The sequence below is a fragment of the Pseudopodoces humilis genome, chromosome 9, assembly GCF_049639895.1.
Source record: "Pseudopodoces humilis isolate 2021_Gansu_Grassland_sample_001 chromosome 9, ASM4963989v1, whole genome shotgun sequence".
Lineage (NCBI taxonomy): Eukaryota > Metazoa > Chordata > Aves > Passeriformes > Paridae > Pseudopodoces > Pseudopodoces humilis.
The window spans coordinates 28,856,313-28,877,099 of NC_142208.1; the positions used below are offsets into that span (position 1 = coordinate 28,856,313).

The 20,787-nt window shown below is 38.8% G+C and overlaps 1 protein-coding gene across 3 annotated transcripts in view; it reads left to right on the forward strand.

Annotated features, from left to right (window-relative positions):
- Window positions 1–205: 205 nt before the first annotated feature.
- ATRNL1 (attractin like 1) overlaps window positions 206–20,787 on the forward strand; it is a 429,854-nt gene continuing 409,272 nt past the window's right edge. For all 3 annotated transcript variants that reach the window (XM_005520769.3, XM_088059554.1, XM_088059555.1), the window contains exon 1: window positions 206–1,113. In XM_005520769.3, coding sequence (XP_005520826.1) covers window positions 830–1,113 — 284 coding nt within the window. In that variant the 5' untranslated portion in view covers window positions 206–829. The remainder of the gene's footprint in view (window positions 1,114–20,787) is intronic.

The following is a 20,787-nucleotide window of genomic DNA, read 5'->3' on the forward strand; positions in this document are numbered from 1 at the left end:
CCGCTGCCGCCGCATTCCCGCTGCCGCTCCGGCTCCCCCGACTCCTGTTCTGGAAGCGTGGGCGGGAGAGGCGTTCGGGGGGGCGGTCACCCCGCCGGACCCCCCTCCCAGCGAGGGACGGATCCACGCGGGCCGAGGGGCGGGAGGCGGCTCCGAGCGGCGGTGACAATTAGCCTTTAAAAATGGCTGCTTGGAAGCTGTCAGCTGGGACGCGGAGGGGCTGCTAACCCTCCTCTCGCTGCCTCCCGCCTCCCTTCCCCGCAGGGCTAATAACGGAGCGGGGATAAGAGCTCTCCAGCCCTTTCCCCGCCCCGCCGGAGCGCGATGCCGTAGCGGCTCCGGGCCCGGCCGCCCTCACTTTCCCAGCTGGCTGCCTGGCGAGGGGACGGCGGCCCCCGCCTCCCGCGCTCCTCCTCGCCGCCGCTGCGTGTGTGCCGCGGGCACTGGGATACAAAGGAGAAGGGGGAGCCGCGGGATACATGCTCCAGGGAGGCGTGTGCGCGGCCGTGGGGGCATATCTGGCGAGGAGAAAACACAAGGTCAAGAGGCGCCTCTCCTCCTCCATGGAAGAAGACGGGAGCGATGAGCCCTGAGGAGGACGACGAGGAGAAGGGGCGGATGGCTACGGGCTGCCGCTGCCGGGCTTCCCCTCGGGAGTGACGGGGCGCGAAGGGCTGAAGGGGCCGGAGGAGGCAGCGCTGGGGTCGGGAGGGAGGAGAGGAAGGCGAGGAGGAAGCGGGGGGTTTGAATCTTCCCTGGCTGGATTATCTCCCCTCAGGGGAATCTGCTATCGCCGGCCGCGCCTCGGCCCGCGGCCCCCGCGGCCAAGATGGACCTGGGCAGCGGCGGCCGGAGAGCGGGAGCTGCCCCCGCGGGCCCGGCCGCCTGGAGACCTTTCCCCTCCGCTTGCTGCTGCTGCTTCGCCTCGCTCCTGGATGTGAACAGCTGGCTGCTCTTCTACGGCTTCCTCTACCTGGCCCTCTATGCCCAGGTGTCCCAGTCCAAGTCCTGCGACAAAATCTCCTGCTTCTCGGGTCATTGTGTCAACTCCACCTGCGTCTGCGACCAGGGCTGGGTGGGAGACCAGTGCCAACACTGCCAGGGCAGGTTCAAGTAAGTCTCTGCTTATTGCGATTTTTTTCTTCTTCTCATCCTTATATCCTTTTCCTCTCACTTTTACTTCTTTTTTGTTTTTTTTTTGTTTTTTTTTTTTCTTTTGTTTTGATCGTGCCTGCTATGATTTTGTTCGTGTGTGGTGGAAGTATTTGGCAGAAGTTATGGACGAAATAGGCTCCTGCAGGTCTTAAGAGCACTGGACACAGCTCCGGCTGACTTATCGCTGAAAATAGGCTGCTCCACTTCATGGGAGCTGAGAGACGGGGAGAAATCGGCCTAAAGCTGTGTCGCTGCTGTCCCTTCTGGAAGTGTCATGGAAATGACATGTGCACTTCATGGGGCTGCCCAGGGAGCAAAAATTAGTGGTGGATTTTAATGACTTCTTCCTTCGGAAGAGTGAAAGGTTTAGCTCCTTCCAGCTTTCCTTTCTTTCAATTGCTTGAGCTAAATGGGCATCAGTCAGTTTCATTCAGGACAACACGAGTGCAACTGAGTGAAATGTACATCTCTGGTGACAAGGTTTGCAGAAGAGAGTGGGACATATAAAACATTAACATATTTCTGCAAAGGAACGGGTACTCATTCAAGGTCTAACTACCTTCTCATTCGTAAAAGTCAGTGTGATACAGAGTCATTGATCAATGAGAAGGAAGCACACCCTGACACTTGCTTTTCTATATGGAGTGGGAAAGAAGACTTAATTTATAGGGCTGTCACTTTCCTTCCGCCCCCTTTGGTATCAGTGTAAAGACTGGCTGTGAAGAACACTGGTTGCTGTTATTTCGCTATATAATCTTAGACAGGTCATCTCATTTCATTCCCTGTAAAACGTCCCTTATGAGCAGGAGCTCCATTTATTAAGTATGTTGACATACATAACTGGAAAGTGTTCTAATATCTAACTAATAGCAATGCATTGGTGAGACTATGTCTTAGAGAAGTTGAAGTTTTTTTTTTCTTTGGAAACTACTTTTTATAGGTTAACTATCAATAACTGTCTGTTTTAAAATTGTGCTTAAATTCAGTTTTCTCTCTGGATCACTGAAATTAGGATGTATAATTTACATCTCGTTTAAACGTTTAATACGAGGTCATTCATTCCTAAATAAACAAAAAGTAAATCCAGTAACTTCTTAGCCTGGGAAGTTAAGGAGTAGTTGAAGTCAGTGTTGGCTGAAGTGATGTACACAGTGCAGAGAAAGAGCCAATTCACTGATATTTGGTGGATATTGCAGTAGTAAGATTATAACCTAGCTATAAGCTAATACAAGGTAAATATAATACATACTTTTTTGACTATGAACTTGATAATAAGGTTTTAAAGTTGGCCGTTTGTTGTTGCCTGTGTGTATTCCATGTTTGGGGTTTGTCCTGCTGTGGAACAATGGGCTAATTTCAGAGAGTGATGAGAGGAGGCCCAGGTGAATGTTTGTGTATGTGGATCTGCAGAGTTATTATTTCCTGGCTCTAAAGAGATTACTTGTATCCTTTGTCTTGGTGCCACTCATAACAGACCCTAATAGTGGCAGGACCAAAGCAAATGGTAATTTATTCAATTTCAAAGCTTGTTGTGAATGAGTATACTCTCTGAGTTGTTACTGGGCCGTTATCCCGTCCTTAAAGGTATTATCTTGCTTATCTTTCAAAACATCTAGGTTTCTTTAGCTCGGTTGTGTTTGTCAAGTGAGGAAGCACAGTGGTTACATTTTCCCTTCTGGTAGAAAGTTAATAATCCATCCCCACCTAGAGGAAGTTCTGTCTGAATGTTGGAAGGGCTCCTCTTCTGAGCCGAGCTAACACAGTCTTTAACTGAAGTACTGTTAGGGGTTTTGGTGAAATAGATTTTTCATTAACTCCTCTATGTTTTTTCATGCTTAGCTTTAGAAATGGCAGTGACTCTTACATTATGATTTTTCTCACTGGACTAAGTGTTGGAGACCTATTTTTTACTGACGACACTTTTCATAGCAGTGTCTTTGACAGCTCATCCTTAATCTTTATTCGTGGAAGCAAAGTGTACTCTGCACTGAAAATAAGCATTCCAAGATTTAAAGCTTTTCAAGCCTTGTGAACTGGGGATGGAGTGAAATATGTTAACCGTGTCTCACACTTTTGCAAGCAGCAGCTCGGAGCCGGTTGTATTTTGAATCCTGAAAATTCAGATGGGTGTGGAATGGGTAATGAGCTCCATGTATTTCCACCTGAAGAGCTGGAAAAGGAATGTTACTCTGCCTGATGGCTGGGTGACTGAACACCTTCCCGATCTCTGAGGCAACTCTTGGTTTCTCTTATTCCCGCGGAACATTTTGTTTCCATTTGGCTGCGAAGTTTCCTTTGTGCTTTACCCTTAAGTAGCCAGGGCTGGACTTTCGCAGCAGTGGTTTGACAAGTTCTGTCTGTTGTACATAATTTCTGCAGCAGTGGCCTCTGCCAGTGAGGATTATGGTGAGGATCGTTAGAGCTGCATTAGCTGCCAGTTCGGAGATTGTCGATACGATCTACAGAAATGTTAATAGAACCTTGGGTATTACTCTAAACATTTACAGGGTTTCCAAGTCGCAGCTGTTTGAAGTGCCTGCGTGTGTCCCTGTTACCCAAGATTTAAATTGAACTTTTAATGACCTAAGTTGGACATGTGTGAAACCTGTCACTACAGTATTTGAAAAAAAAAAACCCAGATTTTCAAGGGTAGGCTTAAAACACTTGAAAAGAAAAGGTTCTTTCTTTATTTTAATGTAAGTGTGGTATGGTTGTTTTTGCTCTGGGAATGAGGGACTTGCAAGTACCAGGCACATTGTGGTAGGAGGAGAAATACTCTGCCCGAGGGTGTCTTGGGACCATTAATTCTTGGGTAAGAGATGTGTAGTAGTATTTTTGGCTTTGTTTTATTTCTCTTCTAAACTGAGAAACAGTAACATAGCAGAGAGACATCAAAAATAATTGATCAGTCTTTGTAAGCAGGTGTCAAAATTAATTGACAATACTATGGTAACCTTGCCTTTTCCCTGTAGGAGAACAACTAAGTAAACTGCTTTGCAAATGTTCCTCTGCACAAATGAAATAAAGGTGGAGGGGGGTAAATAGGCAAAGAGACTCTCTAGCACCATTTTGCCATTTTGTTTCCCTTATTTACCAAGTTTTGAATTTACTCTTGTTATTGTGAATCCTGTGGTAGAGCATATAAAAATGCAGATGTTGCTATTCTTACTGCATTGCATTCACAATCATGTCAGTCACTTCTTAGAAAGATTTAGGCCTCATGCCTGCCTGGTGGTAAATTATTTTACTCTCTGTCCATACTGAATATCTGAATGCAGCTCTGACTTTCTGACTTACTTTCAACCTTTTTTTTTCCTTCCATCCCTTCACCTCTACTCTGAAATAATGCAAAGCCTTTTTAAAATCAAAATTAAAAAGGGAAATTTTGTCATAAAAAGAGAATGGAAAGAAATTTTGCCAGCTGAAAGATAAGAAAGCCAGTGGGTGAGCAGGTTCTATTTTTATAGCAGGGAGCTTCAAGCAGCACAGCTCCCAAGATATAAACTAAACCACAAGCATTAAAGGACAGCATACAGTTTTGTTTTGCTAGGTTGATTTATTAAAGAAGTGATGCTTTTAATGCTACATCTGCCATTCTTTCTTCCCCTCTTCTATGCCTTTGAGTTTGTTGGTCAGTTGCACTTTGCATGATGATAGGAGTTTGGGCAGAAGGGAGAGGGGAGGGCTGCCTAAATCAGTTATGGTATGAGACTCCAGGGAATTCAGGGACACAAACATTATGAATGGCCCAACTGCAGTAAAAACTGCTGTCACAGCTTCTTTGTAGTTAAATGTCAAAGTCAATAGTCTTGAGATACAGCAGTGCAGGAAAACAGGTTTCATTAGTTTTGCTACTTATAGAATGATTTCTTAGAAGAAAAAAAAAAAAATTCCTCCAGGTTGGAGCAAAAAGTTTTCCTTTTTCCAAAACGTGCTCTGCTTTGCCCTCGTTTGTGGAAGAGCATTTGAGAAAACTTTGTGCATGGAATTTATCTTCCTCTAAAGTTTTTGAGTACCTGAATGACTGGAAATACCCACTGTAATATGCTGCCTTTGAAAAATGAGGTTGTGTTTTCAGATGTTTATAGTTATTTATTTGATAGCCATGAGTGTGATGTGTAATGAAGCAGAACAGGACAGGTGAGCACCTTTGAGGACCTACACTTGAGTTAATCTGCTTTACCTAGTCGTGGATATGCAGTTGTTATGGAGAGAGTAAGAGCAAATGGATTTGTTTGATTATTAAACCTTGCCTCCAGATGTTCTTATTGTACTTCTAAATTACCTCCTGCATGCTCTCCTTAATTTCTAGAGCTCCTATAAAAGATTCTGCATTCTTCAAGGGCAAAACAATTTCCATGTGCAAGTACATTCACAGCTGAATGTTTGAAGAAAATCAAATTTTGTTATTCCAGGCAAAATCTTTATTTCTGTCTAAAACTCTGAATTCTGCTGTCTGCAGAATGACTCATGCAAGGAAAGTGTCCTTAAATTGCAGATTGTAAATGAATGATAATGTTGTGTAAGGAGAGATCTTAAGAAAAGTTCGCTTTAGCTGCAACCAGTTGAAGTTCAGAGTGCTGTGAAAGGGGGTGACTTTATCTTTCACACCTCTCTTTGATTGCATCTTGCTGGTTCTTATGTAAGCATTAATATTCCTGCTGAGAGTTGAACAGTATCAACAGGAACAGATCTCCCCACCTCCCAGCCAGTTTTTTTTAAGCTGGCTCAGTTTCCTCAAGTTACTTCACTTGCATAAGGCTTCTGCTGATCCAAAGGAGTTGGCAGCATCAGCAGGTGTAGATAGGGAAAAAAAATGTTACTTTTAGAATTGGTCCAGACTTAGTTTTCCAGAACTTTAATGTAAAACAACATTACCATTAAAATGCAGCTTCTGTTTCACAGGGTGAAATCCCTGAGTCATGCTATAAGTAGCAAAACTCATTGTCATCAGAGTGGCCTGTATCTGATCCAAGAAATAATTACTCTTATTGACATCAGTGCAACTGAGTGTGAGATTTTGCACCTGCAAATTGCCTTTTTACAACTCAGCATGTGAATGGTAATAAAACTAAACTTCTGGAAAAGCATCAGTGATTATGATTTTAGTGCTATCAAATGTGGTCTTTATTTAAGTTATTTTAGTTACAGTGCTCTGAAAAACTATTTTAATGTGATTTATTTTCTCTGTATTAAAATTTTAAAATACAGTTATGGCTTGTATTATAAAGATATTTTGAATTTCTAAAGAACAAATTTTTTTTGTAAATCTTGTTTTAAATGTAGAAACACGAGCCATAAAATCATATTAAATGCCTCCTAAGCTAAGCAATCTGCACTGAAAAGTGTTTTTTGAAAGGAAAGCAGTCTTTTTGCAAACTTAAAGAATTAATTTTATTGTAATGTATTTTTTGACTGCTTAATACTTGCTACATTAAATCTTTTATAGATTGGAAATGACCCTTAAAATCAGAGTCCAGCCACTGTCCTAACACTACCAATTTCATCAGTAACCATTGCAGTGATTTTTAAGGGTTTTATGGAGAAGACCAGAAATTAACTCTGATTACTTATTACCACTTGCCTTTTGCAGGCTGTAGGGTAACTCTGAATTAATTCCTGTATGAGTTGAACACATTCTGTAGAAAGCATCTGTACATGTCTGAAAACACTTCCACTGACTCAAAGCCCCTTACAGACTTTCAAATTCCATTCATTGGTTAGTTATCCTCACCATGTTCTATAACCAGGAGAACAAATGCAGAAACTTCTAATAGACAGATCTAATCTACCTTATTTTTTGCCTCTTAGTTACCCTTTTTTTATGTTTTGAGTCAGGCCCTCATTGTAAAACCTTTAGAAGTTGATGTCTTTGTTCCTTGTTGAGGTGGAGATATGGTCACCTTTTCCTCATTGAGATTGGAAAAGTTCCTTGAGTTGTCTCAACATAAACCAAAATTTTTCCTCCTTGACTACTCTCTTGGTTTACAGCCTATTACAAACACTATTTTATCAGTGTTTGTGAGCTGTGAGTGCCAGAACTAGATGCTTTTAGTAATAGTCCTGCTGATGGAATGTAGATGCAGAATAGCTTCTCCCCTGCTGCCTGGGGTCCTGCTGTGCAGTTGCAGGCAGTGCTTCTCAGCTTAGTGCTCTGCTGACATCTCAGACCATGATTTTCTACCTCTAAATCCTCTTGGAGTTGCTGCATCCTCACTACTGAGGCCCTGCTTTTCTCAAACTAGTCTGTGAACTGAACACTTCCTCCCCTGGTTGGAGTGACAGGTGGTTGTGGGGCTACAAACGTTTGGGTTTGGGATGGAGCAAGGCCCTTTTAAAAACACCCCTCTCCCCCCAAAGCAGTAGATAATTAACAAGGTACAGTGTCCCTTCTTTTGCGTAAATCTGAGACTGTCCATAGGAGTCAATCTGAAGGGGGCTGGTGGATTCTGAAGCCTGGTTTGTTTGCAGGGCTGGTGGATTCTGGAGCCTGGTTTGTTTGCAGGGCTGGTGGATTCTGGAGCCTGGTTTGTTTGCAGGGCTGGTGGATTCTGAAGCCTGGTTTGTTTGCAGGCTAAGCAGTTTGTTACTTATGCAAAGAAGTGTGGGAACAGATGGTTGATGACCCTGCCAACCCATCAGACAGCATCAAAGGCTGGTTGCCATTGCTATGGGTGTTTAAAAAGCTCAGTTATATCAATGCATGCTTAAGTTCATCCATAAATGATACATAAATAGCTGTACAGGTTATATCATTTAATACTTAGTATGTTTGAAGTTTAATTTGGCAAATAAATACACTGTGTTTCTCTTAGTTCCTTTAATCAAGGGGAAGGCATGAGGATCATATTTTGGAAGGCATTATCATAGTTCATGTCATGTTTTTAAAGTGCTTACGCACAGTTTTTGAGACCTCAGTCTATCACACTGTCCTAGAAATTGATTTAATTGTATCAAAATGTAGGTGGAAAAGGTAAGAGGTAAATATGAGATGTTACAGGAATACCCTTGGGATATTCCTACACATCCTAACAAATGCTGGTGGAAAAAACACCTCGTTTTGAAGCATCACTACATAAACAACAAAAATGCATTGGAAAACTCCTGCAGTACTGAAGAATAATTATCTGTCAGTGTCTATGAAATTTGTTATTAGCTGTATAGGCTTGGCTTAGAAAACATGCTTCAAAGTTCATGTAAGGAGAAATAAATGATGATGATGATACCTGAAAACGTGAGCACTCCAGTGAATTGCAGCTGCTAACAGTAATAAAATAAAACCAGTAAACTGTAAGCAAAGTAGATGCTTTAATGTGAGGTGAGTGAGCAGTGGGAATTTTCAAACCAGTTTTATAGGTTGTCCTTTAAATATTAAAAACCGAATGAGTGGACAAGCTGGTGCATTGATTTCAGAGCTCCACGAGGACCAAGACCTTAGCGAGAAATGATGGATCTAAGCTCAACACAGTTTGTTACTTAGTGTCCATTCCCAAGGTGCAAGACCTGCATTTGACTTTGAAGTTTGCTCAGTTCTTTAGACTTCTCAAAAATAATTTAGCCACCAGCTATAGAATGTTCCAGGGTAAGCATCTTAAACTCTGTTAATGCAATATAATTAAAGAAAAAATAAATAAAAAATTCCATGACACAATCTCTTCCAAAATTTAAAGCTTATGTTACTCATCTGTAAGAAATGGATTCTAGGATGTTTGAATCAGTGTTTTTATATTTCTTTGCTAAGGATGAAAATGGGCTGCTATCATCTCTGATGGCAAAATACCTACTCTGCTTATCCTAGTGGTATTTAAAATCAAGCTTGCTGTAGAATATTTCCAAGTTTTAAGCAGCACATATCTGATAAGCTTGAATTGGGCAGGGAGTTTTGAATCCAGGGTATTCTAGGATTGCCTGGCATGAGAACAAGTACTGAATTACTTAAAGATTGGATGCAGACACATAAAATGATCACACTCGATGTCTACATTTCCTTATGGATTTTTTCCATAATTTATGTGCTCTGGTGCTTCATCTGTAAAAAGGAAATAACACTTACTGTAAGCTAAAGGACTTGTAATAAACTAGATAAAATTTTAGAGATTGCATTTGTTCCTAGAATGTGATAAATACGAGGGCACGAAGCACTCCGGGACAGCTGAGTATCTCAATTAGGTGAGTAAAAATCACTTCCTCATTAGGTCAGATGAAGAAAAACCATGCAGTCTGTGTTATTGCAGAATAATATTCTCATATTATAGACTCACTGGAAAAAATTGTACATTGGCTGTCACTGATAAGATTTGGTTTCAGAAGTAAGACCCCCAAAGACCTAACCCCCAACCCTAGATTAAATATTACAAACAAAATACTAGGAAATGCTGCAGTACCTAATGGGTATTTTGTGGAGTTACTGCTTTACTTGTAGGAATACAGTGTTCTATATTAGTCATTGCATTACTATGCCAGTATCAAAGAATCACACATTCCTAATTTGTAGGTTGATGGCATTGATGTTATTATAAGTTGAGAATCTGAATTCAGTCTTTAAATGTAGATTTCTATTATAAACATGCATTTTATATGCATAAATTTTTGTTTGTTTCCATGTGTTTGAGTTTTCAGCCACTTCTCTGTTTTCTTTAAGGTTGATAACTTGCCTTCTGTGAAGAAATGGTTCATGTTGTAAATGTTGTGTAACTACTGGGATGCAGGAGATGGGACTGCAGAATGAACAGCAGTGCCACAGAAGGACCAGATTTTAGCTATGTCTGTTACCAGTTGTGGCAGTATAACATGAGCAGCAGTGATTTTGGTGAAAAGGCTGGGAGAAGAACTGGGATTAATAATGTCTTTAAATCTTCTGGTGAGCTTTGCAGAAACTTTGTTCAAGTTGTAAGCAAACCATGAGGCACTGTAGAACAAGAAGACAAATGGGCTTCATTGATTGCCACCCACAATCCTAGGACAAGGATAAATTAGTCAGAAAAATATCTTTCTAGTCATGCTGCAGTTTAAAATACTTTCCTTCTTATAATGGATAGAGGTGGCTAAAATATGGTGATCTTAATTTTCTTGTTAATTACTCTCAGCTTTCAAAACTCAAGAAGACTTGGATACATTCTGACTTCTATAAAGAATTATTTTGATAATTTCAGTTTTATTAGTAAAACTGAAATGCTCATTAATTCAGCTGTAGGGTAATTTGCACCCTTAATGGTTCTTTTTTATCTATAGAGTAAGAGTGTGTTTATGTAAATGTATGTATTTCCCACAAGGAAAACCCAAACACAGCTCACAGTCATCTTTGTGTGTGCAAGCCCAGTTGATGAAGATGCTTTGGAGGACTCCTATTAATCAAACCTTGATGTGCTACATTCAGGGTGTCCCAAAGCAGGTGTGGGGAGAGGGAAATGAGCAGTGAACGTTTCATGGGAAGCATCCCAGGGCTGCTGTAATGGAGCTGGGTGCTTTTCTCATTATCAGCAGATCTGTTTTGTTTGTGTCATGAGTCTTCTCCAGTAGGTAACTGAAACCAAAACCTTGGACGGGAGCTGGAAGGTAATCCTGAAAAATGGAAAATACTGCTTTTGAAAACACATGGATTTGCACTTGTGTACAAAGCTGTACTATCATATCAAGACAATTTTGTTAGAAAATATTTTTGCAGATGTTTTCAAGAACCTAATGCTGATGCAAGTATTAATATCAGAATATGTGTATTTAAAATCCACACCCTGTTCCCCCTCACCACCCTGGTGGTTTGAGTTCTGTAGCACTTTGTAGGAGCAAGCATCTATTTTAAATTAAAAATGGCACAATTTTTCTAGAATTCTTAACTTCTAAAGTGCTTGTACTATTTTAGCTTTTGCAGGGCTAAAACCCCCAATGTGTATCCAGGTAAGGAAGGACTTTCACCCATCTGTATCATACTCCACCTGGATATCTTATTTAAGCACTGGGTAGCTGCTTGTCACACTGGCCTTGGAAAACAGACACTTATTTTTTGAGCTGTTTTACTTGTAGGGAACCTCAAGTTGTGTGCTTGTCTATGGTAAAATAAGTGGCTGAATTTAAAGGGAAGCTTGGGAATAAATAAAATTTTCTGTAGGTCTGTATCAGTCCTCATTTTGGGAAGACTGAACTGTCTATAATTTGTATTTTTTTTTTTTCCCCCTGCAAATACACAATATAGTTTGAAGTTCTTTGTTTTCTGAGAGACTCCTACTGTGTAGCATAATTGGATACAAGACAGAATATTAAGTTTATTTTTCCTATATATATTCATAACTGAGGAGTTTCGTGATGGTATTTTTACATTGTCTGTTTCAAACACATACTGTAGGTCATTCAGTAAGTTTATAGGGGGGCCTCTGTGAGTGCAGGTATAAATACCAATATAGGTTAGAGGTTGATGGATACTTACAGAATTGATCATGAAAAGGTGGACCAGGACATGAAAGATGGAATGAGTTTATAACTGATCTCTGGTTTGTATTTTTTTAAAGTGGGTGGAGACAGGGAACAAGAAAGCCACAGCTTAGGATATTAACTTGACAAAAGGTGTTCATAAATAGCAATGTTGCTGGATTATTTTGTTTTCATTTTTATCTACATCCTTGAAGTGTACTTACTGTATCTGGGCTTTGTAGGCATTCAGAAATCTGTTCTCTAACACAAAACTCTGAAGTGCCAGACAGCTGAATGTATGCAGAATATTCCTTTAAAGTTAGATTTGGGTTTTCCAATTTAGATTGGCTGCATTTCTAAGCAGCAATTGGACTGAAAAGCCGAGCCAGTGCATGTTAGCTTTTCTTAGAATGATGAAAGCTTGCAGTGCTACACTGAAATGGAATTTGAGAACATCTGTCTCTGAATTTTTACTTTGAGTTGCCGTGAGAGTTTTGAGGTCATGCTCAATAAAGATCTTAAAAAGTCTTACCTGTTATTAATACAACCCCTGGTGGTTGATCAGTTCTTTTTCACACATCACCTGTAGCTCGTCATTCCCTATTTTTAATCATCCTGATAAATGTGTCCTTTTATTTCCATCTGCTAATGAAAACCAAAGCAGATGAAGCACAACCTTAGTCCTCACTTTTAAGTATACAGCAATTAATCTGGTTTTCTGTGATGATCCAGGAGAGCCCTGTGCAACGTGTGATCTTCTAGTTTGTGCTGTAACTTTGCAATCTACAACTTTCCCTGTTGCCTTTATGTAATTCACTGGTTGTGGATATAAATTACTGTGCTTCAAGGCTGGGAGAACGACAAAAATAAATATGCTCATTTTGGTGACTATGAGCATAGTCACACTTTAATTCTAATGGAAGAAATATTCTTCTTTGTTCTCATAATTATGCCACTGCAGGCCTAGATTTCAGTGTATCTTATCTCTTAGTCTGGGGCTACTTAAAGGCATAACTGTTAAAATACAACTACAGTATTTGATGAAAGACGTTTTCAGGCATCCCGTGTTTAGAATCTACAGTTTTTTAAGTAGCAGCAACTTTTGGGGTTTTCATCTCTATTAAATTCTCTATTTATTAATTTTTGTTTGTTTTTAACAGACCAGAAGTACTGAGGAGGCTGGCTGAGTTGATGTCACACTATAAGATAGGCTAATTCAGGAAGTATATGTATTCTGGTAACGTAGTTTAAATTATAGGATGCCTTTATTTTGTGTGTTTCTGCTTTTAAGAATTACTTTGATCACTCTTGTTGAATTCTGTCTTTGCATGTTACATTCTTTTTGGTAGGATGTATCTGCTTTGTAGTTAAGGTTCTTCTGGTCTAAAAGATCTTGTCATTGCTTCCACAGGAAAGTAGAAAATGCTGTAAAAAATCTGTATGGAAATGCCTGGGAGCATGCAAACCATGGCTCTGAAAGGAATTGTGACCTGAGGTTTAGCTGGTTTGTGTGTGGGGCTGCTGCAGTGCAGGAAAAGCTGCATTTTCTGATGAACACAGACATAACACGGTTCTTTTTGTGCACGTGCTCAACAGCAAAAGATGGTGATATAGTTCAGGGCATCTCTACACATGATTTCAGTGATAACTTGGGTTACAGACTGCATAAATCTGACCTAGTTCTTGCTGTGGACCTTAAAGATCTCGTTCCACCCCCACTTCCATGGGCAGAGATACTTCCCACTAGACCAGGTTACTCAGAGCTCTATCCAGCCTGGTCCTTAACACAGGATGGGCAGTCCACAACTTCTCTTGGCAACAATTGTCTGTGCTTAAGACTATCAGAAGGATATTTGTTTTCCCTAATGTGGAAATGTACTTAGTCTCAGTTTGCCTGTGTAGTTCTTCAGCTCTTCCATAGTTTTGTGTGCATGTGTGAGTTTTGACTCTTAAATTATTCACTCAAGCAGCAAAGAGAAAATGGCATAGTTATGTGTATGATGTCTGGAGATCAGAAATACTGTGTATGTGCTCATCTGATTAATCATGTTGAGGTTTTGGGAGGGAGAAATAGACTTCTTCAGAAAGTAATTTTCAGGAGCTGTGTGGATAATGAGCTTGGTTTAGAGGTTCCACATGCTTGCTAAAGTATTTTCTTGAGGCAGGATTTGAAAGACTTTCTGAGGGGGTCACTCTATGCAAAGTGAGGAGTGTTGTGGAAACACCTCAAATTTGAGGATGTACCACAAAATAAAATCTGGGGCTTCTAATTGATTCAGGATGGGAAAACATCTCTTGGTTTTGCAGAGATGTTAACTTTTATGAAGGCATACACAAGCATGGACTTAGCAGTAGTTGTAGGATAAAAAATTATTATAAATATTTTATTCATTACTTAATTATTAATAAGCTAGTTAATAATATTCTATAAAGAAGTAAAGTGACATTAAATTTATATTTCTCTATTAAATTAATATTTATGGTGCAAGAAGGAATTATAAGGCTGTTCATAATTTTGCACTTGAAAGTAGACTTCAGGCCTGACTTTCAATTGCTGTAATCTTAAATGGTTATATTTAATCTGTTTAGGATTTGTTCTTTAATATGAAGGAAAACTTCAGGAGGCTGATAAAATAAAATGGATAATCAGACTCCTAAAAATTGTGTGTATGACAATAGTGCATCCCTCATGTAAAGGTAGTGAAATGTTTGTTATCCTGCAGTTTTTTTAATATATGATGTGTGTGGGTGTACATATGTATATATATTGACTTATGTTTTAGAATGTTGAGTTACTTTACCTATTGTGCTTGATTTCAGTTTCTTTTAAAATTACAGCAAACAGAGTTAAAAAAATTCCCAGTGAAAGAATGTCACCAAGGATACCAGGGAAGAATGATGTTGATATCAGTGCTTGTGATACTTTGTGCCATATGCTTTTGGAGTTTGCGTGGCTGGATGCAATCAATCCTTTTAGAGAGGTCTTGAAATGATATAAAGAAGACTAAGTTGATGAAATAATCTCAGAATAAGTCAATGAAATTATTTTCACCTAATAAACTGTTGGGGATAGTATTTTTTGTTCTGGTACTTGTAGAATCAAGCTGTTAAGGTGTTGTCTCATGCTCAGAATGTCTTTATATTACAAACAGTTCTCCTCTGATTGAATTTCATTATGTTAGTATGGCACTCAGTGGTTATTTTCTCTTCTATCTGCTTTTAGTTAGGGTTGTGGTTTCACATACTTTGCTTGAGTTATAGATGTCTAAGGCCATGTTCTCCTTAAGCATGTTTTATCCATGTGAAGAAAGGGAAATGCTAGCTTTTGTTCAAGAATTCCCAATCCTCTTTTAAAATATTTTTAGCTTATCCTTGTCAGAGGATTCTTGAGAAAAAGAAGAGATATTATAATGACATCTCTGGGAGCCTTACTGTGTTTAGATGCAGAAGATAAATCAGAATACTGTGGAATGGGAACTTTAAAAGCAAAACATTAACTGGCCTGCAGTGTGACTGTTATTTTGGAGTAGTTTGGTTTTGAGTTTCTGCTAAAGAGCACAGAGAAATTGGTTAGGATGATTGTTTTTTGATGTAGAGCGATATGCTGAGAGGTAGGAGGAAAAAATTTGTTAAGTGTGGGGTTTTTTTTTTTTGTACAAGTAGTAAAAAATCTGGATATTTGAATCTGTAGCTGTTTAAGCCTGTTTCCATTGCTTCATCAAACTAATGCAGCATCTTATTAATTCTTTCCGTTTTCAATAAAAACCCCCAGTGTCTGCATTACTCAGTAGTGGTGTATTTGTCAGGAGTGTCTGAAGTTATTGGTGTCATGGGAGATACTTATTTCTCAGCCAGTATTTTCTGTTATTGGTACTAGACATACTTGATGTTGTAGGAATCGAGCGACAGTCTTTGTAAGTGTTCAGAAATGTTTTCAAAGTGCATTTTTTTCTGATTTAGGACCATGTCTGAAGCAGATTTCTGTTGCTTGTGTTGTGTGTACTGAATTTGCATGATTGTATGAGTAGAAAGGTCTTTTGTATTTGGTAATTTGGCAAATGCATCTGACCAAAAAGCATCAGCTGTTAAAGCCTCAAATCAGGAAGCTTTTAATTATAAGTAGAGGGGCATTTCTGATTGGAATGTGTGGTCACTGAACAACTTGCAAGGATTTCAAGTTTGTCTGTGTTGTGAAAACCAACAGCAATTCAAACAAGGCCAAAAGGGTAAAAAAGTGATGTTTATGAAGACCAACAGATTTGGTCAGCTTTCCTTTCTTATCTATAATTTTACACTTTGAATTCTGCTGTCTGTATTGTTGAACTGCCATCTTTAGCAGAAGGAGCCACTCAAGGGTTCTCATTCTGTTTGGAAGAGCACCATTGAGGGGGGTTGCTCTGTCCAGCTCAAAGGTTGAGGAAATGTCTTAGCAAGAGTCCTGTGGCTCTACACCAGCCAGCCTTTCAGAGTGATGGACTTTCCCTATCTGTGCCTCAGAAGAAGCTGTAGTTTGTTATTCTGGACCAAAAGCTTCAGGCAGGGTTTTCATGTGCTGGTTGTGTTTTGTTCTCATACACAACTGTGTTATTCTTTAAGCACTGCACAGACCAAGTTGCAGTGGCCTGCACTCACTTGTGAGTCTGCATTAAATTCTGTTGCAAAATAATGACCATCAAATTGATTTTTTTCTTTTTTGAAAGCTTTGGAGTGAGTATTTAGTGATTGTCCCTATTTAAAAGCTGCCCTGTGATAGGGAGTTTGAGAATTTAATTTCTATGAGAAATGCTCTAGAGGTTTTCTTACTGCATTTACAATAAATTTTATGCTCTCTTTTCCTGTATCTTTTTACTGCTCTATAAATCAGCAGAGAGGTTATGAATTTGCTTCATATTGCTGTGTTGCACATTTGTTGATGAAACAGCTTATTAGATCATAAATAGATGTAATTGCATAATCTAATGGGAGAGGGGAGGTGGATTGAAGAAGGGGAGAAAACATAAATAGCACTAGAAATTAACAGATAGGAAAGACAAAGTTTTCTTACTAAGCTATAAAAGCAATTGAGTACTTATGAAATGCAGAGCCAAATAATTATTTTGTTTACATTTTAACCTAAATAATAATTGTAAATGGCAATTTATAGATAAGGAAAAAAATGTATAAATTAAAGAAGACCTGGTAGTGCCCTTCATAGCATAGCTAAAACTTTATTGATCTAAAAAGGTCATCTTCTGTCTCAACTGCTGCAGTTTTGTGTTTTGAGCTGTGTCTTCCCCAGTGTTTGTGTGTGCAGAAATAAAATGCTTTGCTTTATGATTTAGATTTTTGTGAATCACTTGTGAATCTCATATAAGGACTCCTGCTCACCTCAGTTCTCTCCTTAATGTGAGGAAAAGAAACTGTGCAATAACACTTGAGCTCTATTTTAATTTCAGTTCCTCACAATTTAGGAGACTGAGAGTGTTCTTTAGATTATTTCTAACCTCTGATCCTGGAGCTAAGAGTTGTGTGTGTGTGTGTGCTGTATTTTTTTTTTTTTTAAATGAATGGAGTTCTGTGATAGTGGAATGTGCTCACTCTGGGTATGCTTTTGCAGGTATGAATCACCACACTACTGATGATGGTCTTTCACCACCAGTGCACTGGTATTTGAGCAAAACTATATATTTAATTAATGATGGAATTATTATTAGTAGTAAGTTTAACATAAAATTAATTATTTAAATTATTAATAGGAAAAATAAGTAGGATTTGTAAAATATGCTTCTAACTTATAGTGCTCCAGTTATCATCAAAGTTGTGGTAATTTCATTTTAATACTTTCTTCTCTAGATGAGTGTTGCAGTTGTCTGAAACTGCTAAACATTACAACGCTGAACAATGAGGTAAAGAGCTCTGCTCCTTATGGAGGAGGAAGCAGGGAGTTCTAATTAACAACAACAAGAACAAAAAAACCAAAAACAAAAAAAAAGAGAAAACTACCAGCACTGACAGTCAGCATTAAATACTAGAGCTGTGAAATTTGAATGAACATAATGTTTTATTATTTCTGTTATGGTTCAGCCTTCCTAGGACTTTATTTGGCCTTGCATTAGAAATTGCAAATAGTAATTTTTGTTGCATCTCTTGTTAGATAAATTAAAATTGAGTCCCCTGGTCTGTTAATTTATAGTTGTCATTTCTACAGTATTGTAATTTCCTGTTATCTAAATGTGAGCTTTTAAAATTGATATGAGCTTTTGCCTCAACTTCTGAATTTTTATTTTAACAGGAAACTTACTGATGATGTTCCTGAAGTATTGTAAATTTTTTTTCTATTTATTTTTTTTCTGGTTTTTTTTTCCATTTCGAGTGCTTTGATTTTTTTTTTTTTTCTAAGGACTTGCCTGCTTTCTCAACATTCTGGCAAATTGGGATTAATTAAGAAGGCGGGCAAGTTGGGATTAATTAAGAAGGCATGCTTGTAAAGCAGCAGGGATTTGTATGAGTTAAAGGTGAAGTCTTGCATATTAAAGCAAAAATTTTCCAAACCAGATAGGCCTGTATATACATGTGAGTGTATGTATCTACTTTTATATCTATGTATATAAAAATTTACTTTTAAAAATAGAATTATTCTTAAAATAGAATTATCCAGAGTCTGCATGAAGGTATAGAGGCTCGGTGCTGGTGGTTCTTTTACTTGAAGCAGCTACAGGATTACTGCAAACCTTCCCTTATCTGGGGATAGTGCCTCTAATCACTGTGCAGCTGAATGACAGTGGGAATGAGGAGGAGGAAGAGTTTCATCTTCTCCTTACGGGCTCATATTTTAATATAAAATCACTGCCAGAGCATTCCTGTGAGCTGTGCTCCCAGATTGCCTATCAGGATCTCTGAGGAGTTAGCTGGGTAGATTCATATGTCTGCAGAGACGTGACATCCAGCTTCATCCAAGCAATCACAGCCTTTTATGAAAGCCTGAAAGTGAGACTGCTGAAGAGTTCACAAGCTGCAATGTGGAAGAAAAATCAGGTTCATGTGAAGAATAGCTACCTCAGGACTGGACAGCAAAACTGAGCATTTTGATTTGCAATTTAGGTTTGAATACTGCTTTTACCCTTCTTCAGTCTGCAAGTTTCCATCATCTTCATTTCCCTCCAGATTTTTGTCTGATGTTACCAGACACAGGGATTGAAATTGCTGGCTGGTGACATCTCTGCAGAGGGTTAATCTCATTCCTATTTTTCCCTTTTCTGTTCTCCAGCCCTTGAAGGATTACCACCCTGGTCCACGTACACTATTTGAGAGGCAAAAGCATCAGTTGTTGATCTAAGAACTGTGGGAAAACATCAGATAATGCTTCTGGTTTTTTAATCATCATGTTCAAAGAAATTCTTGGCTACCTGTATGTGGGGTTCTCCATCATTATTCTCAGGGACATTTTTGTATGGGGGGGATATTTTACATTTGAAAAATAAATAAATAAAGGACAAAACACCAGCACAAACCCCTACAATCACCTCTGGCAGAACAATTTGAAACTTGAGCAGTTATCTCTTAGAAGCAGGCCTTTGTGTACATGATTTAGAGAATATTTATTAAAGTCTTTATGCCATACTCCCAAACTCTGGGGAGAGAAATGGCAGTATTATGTAATGAAAAATGCTATAAATGTATTCGAGCTTCTTGAATCTCACATTTGGGCACTGAAATGGGCTGCCCAGGGAGGTGGTGGAGTCATGGTCCCTGGAGGTGTTTATGGATGTGGCCCTCAGTGCCATGGTCTGGTGGACACGGTGGTGTTTGTCACAGGTTGGACTTGATGATCTCTGAGGTGCTTCTCATTGATACTGTGATTCTGTGAATTCTGACTGCCTGAATTTAGACTGTCACTGAATTTGTTCATGCAGTCTCCTTTATACATTTTTGTGTGCACAGCCACTTAGCCAGAAGAGCTGTTTTCTCCCCATTTCTTTTTTTTTTTGTCCTCTTTTTATGTAGAGTCATATTTTAACCTCAAATTTCATTATGCTGGGATAAGCAAGTGTCTTCTTATTAGACTCTTATTTCTTCTAGTCATTCAAATAGCATTCTCTGTTCCAGTTTAATCTTTCTTTTCTGTTTCCTGGATGTGGCTTTGCCTGGCTCTTGTGCTGTGATATTGTTTCTGCCTGCCTGCTTCTGGAATTCCCACATCTGGATCACTGCCTGATCTCTGGAAATCCCACACTGTAGGATCATTTTTCAAAAAGAAATGTGGCATAGAATCATTCTGTTGCTGTTTTAATTATCTCCCTTCTCCAGTGGACTGCTTAAAGTTATTCCCCTTGTTTCTAAGTGCATGACTTTTCAGACTAAATGACTAAATTTGCTGTGTTCTTAGTGCAGCATCACCATCACCTAGTTCTCTGCATGGGAGATATTAATCTCTAATAATATGAACAATTCCATGCCATCAATGAAATGCCCTAGCACATTTGTGCCATCATTGTTAGGTTTATTTTTAAGGCCAGTTTTTGACTGCCTTCATTATCCAGTGTTAATTCCCATATAGGGTTAAATTTTCTTCTTGTGCACAACCTGTTGGTTCCATTTCTATCCATTGTTACTTCCATTATGGTTCTCATATTAACTTGGTTTCCAGCTCTAAATGCACAGCTTATTATTGAGCCCTCTTATAGTGGTAATTTTCTTTATAGTTGCTTTATCAAAGATAGTGTGTGATATTAATAAATTTATGATGCATTTTATTATTCTTTCCCCTCACATCCATATTTTTAGATTAAACTATGAATATAGAATAATGAAAAGCTAGACTAATAGGTTCTATTAATTCTTTCCTTTTTTTGCATTAAATTTAGGTACAATATTTGCTGGAATATGACAAATGCTATAATTTAATAGATTTAATAAAGTGCCTGCCGCTTAACTTGCAAGTTAATGTATTGGTTCTTTTGTTTCCTTGGGCTTTTGTGTAGAGATTCTTGTCTCTGTTCTGGCAGGACAATAAGTTCTTCAAATTTTTTACTACTAAAAATGTAATATTATCCAACTCAATACACTTTGTTCCATGAGCTTCCTTGCTTTTGCAAGGTAATGCTTTACATCATCATCTTGAGTCAAAATCACTGAGCATTTTCTTTGTTTTGCACTGCTGTTTCTATTGCCTCACATTTCCTGATGTTTTTGCCATTTGTTTGACAAGTTTGTAGCCATATAAGCTAGTATATACTATGTAAGCTAGTA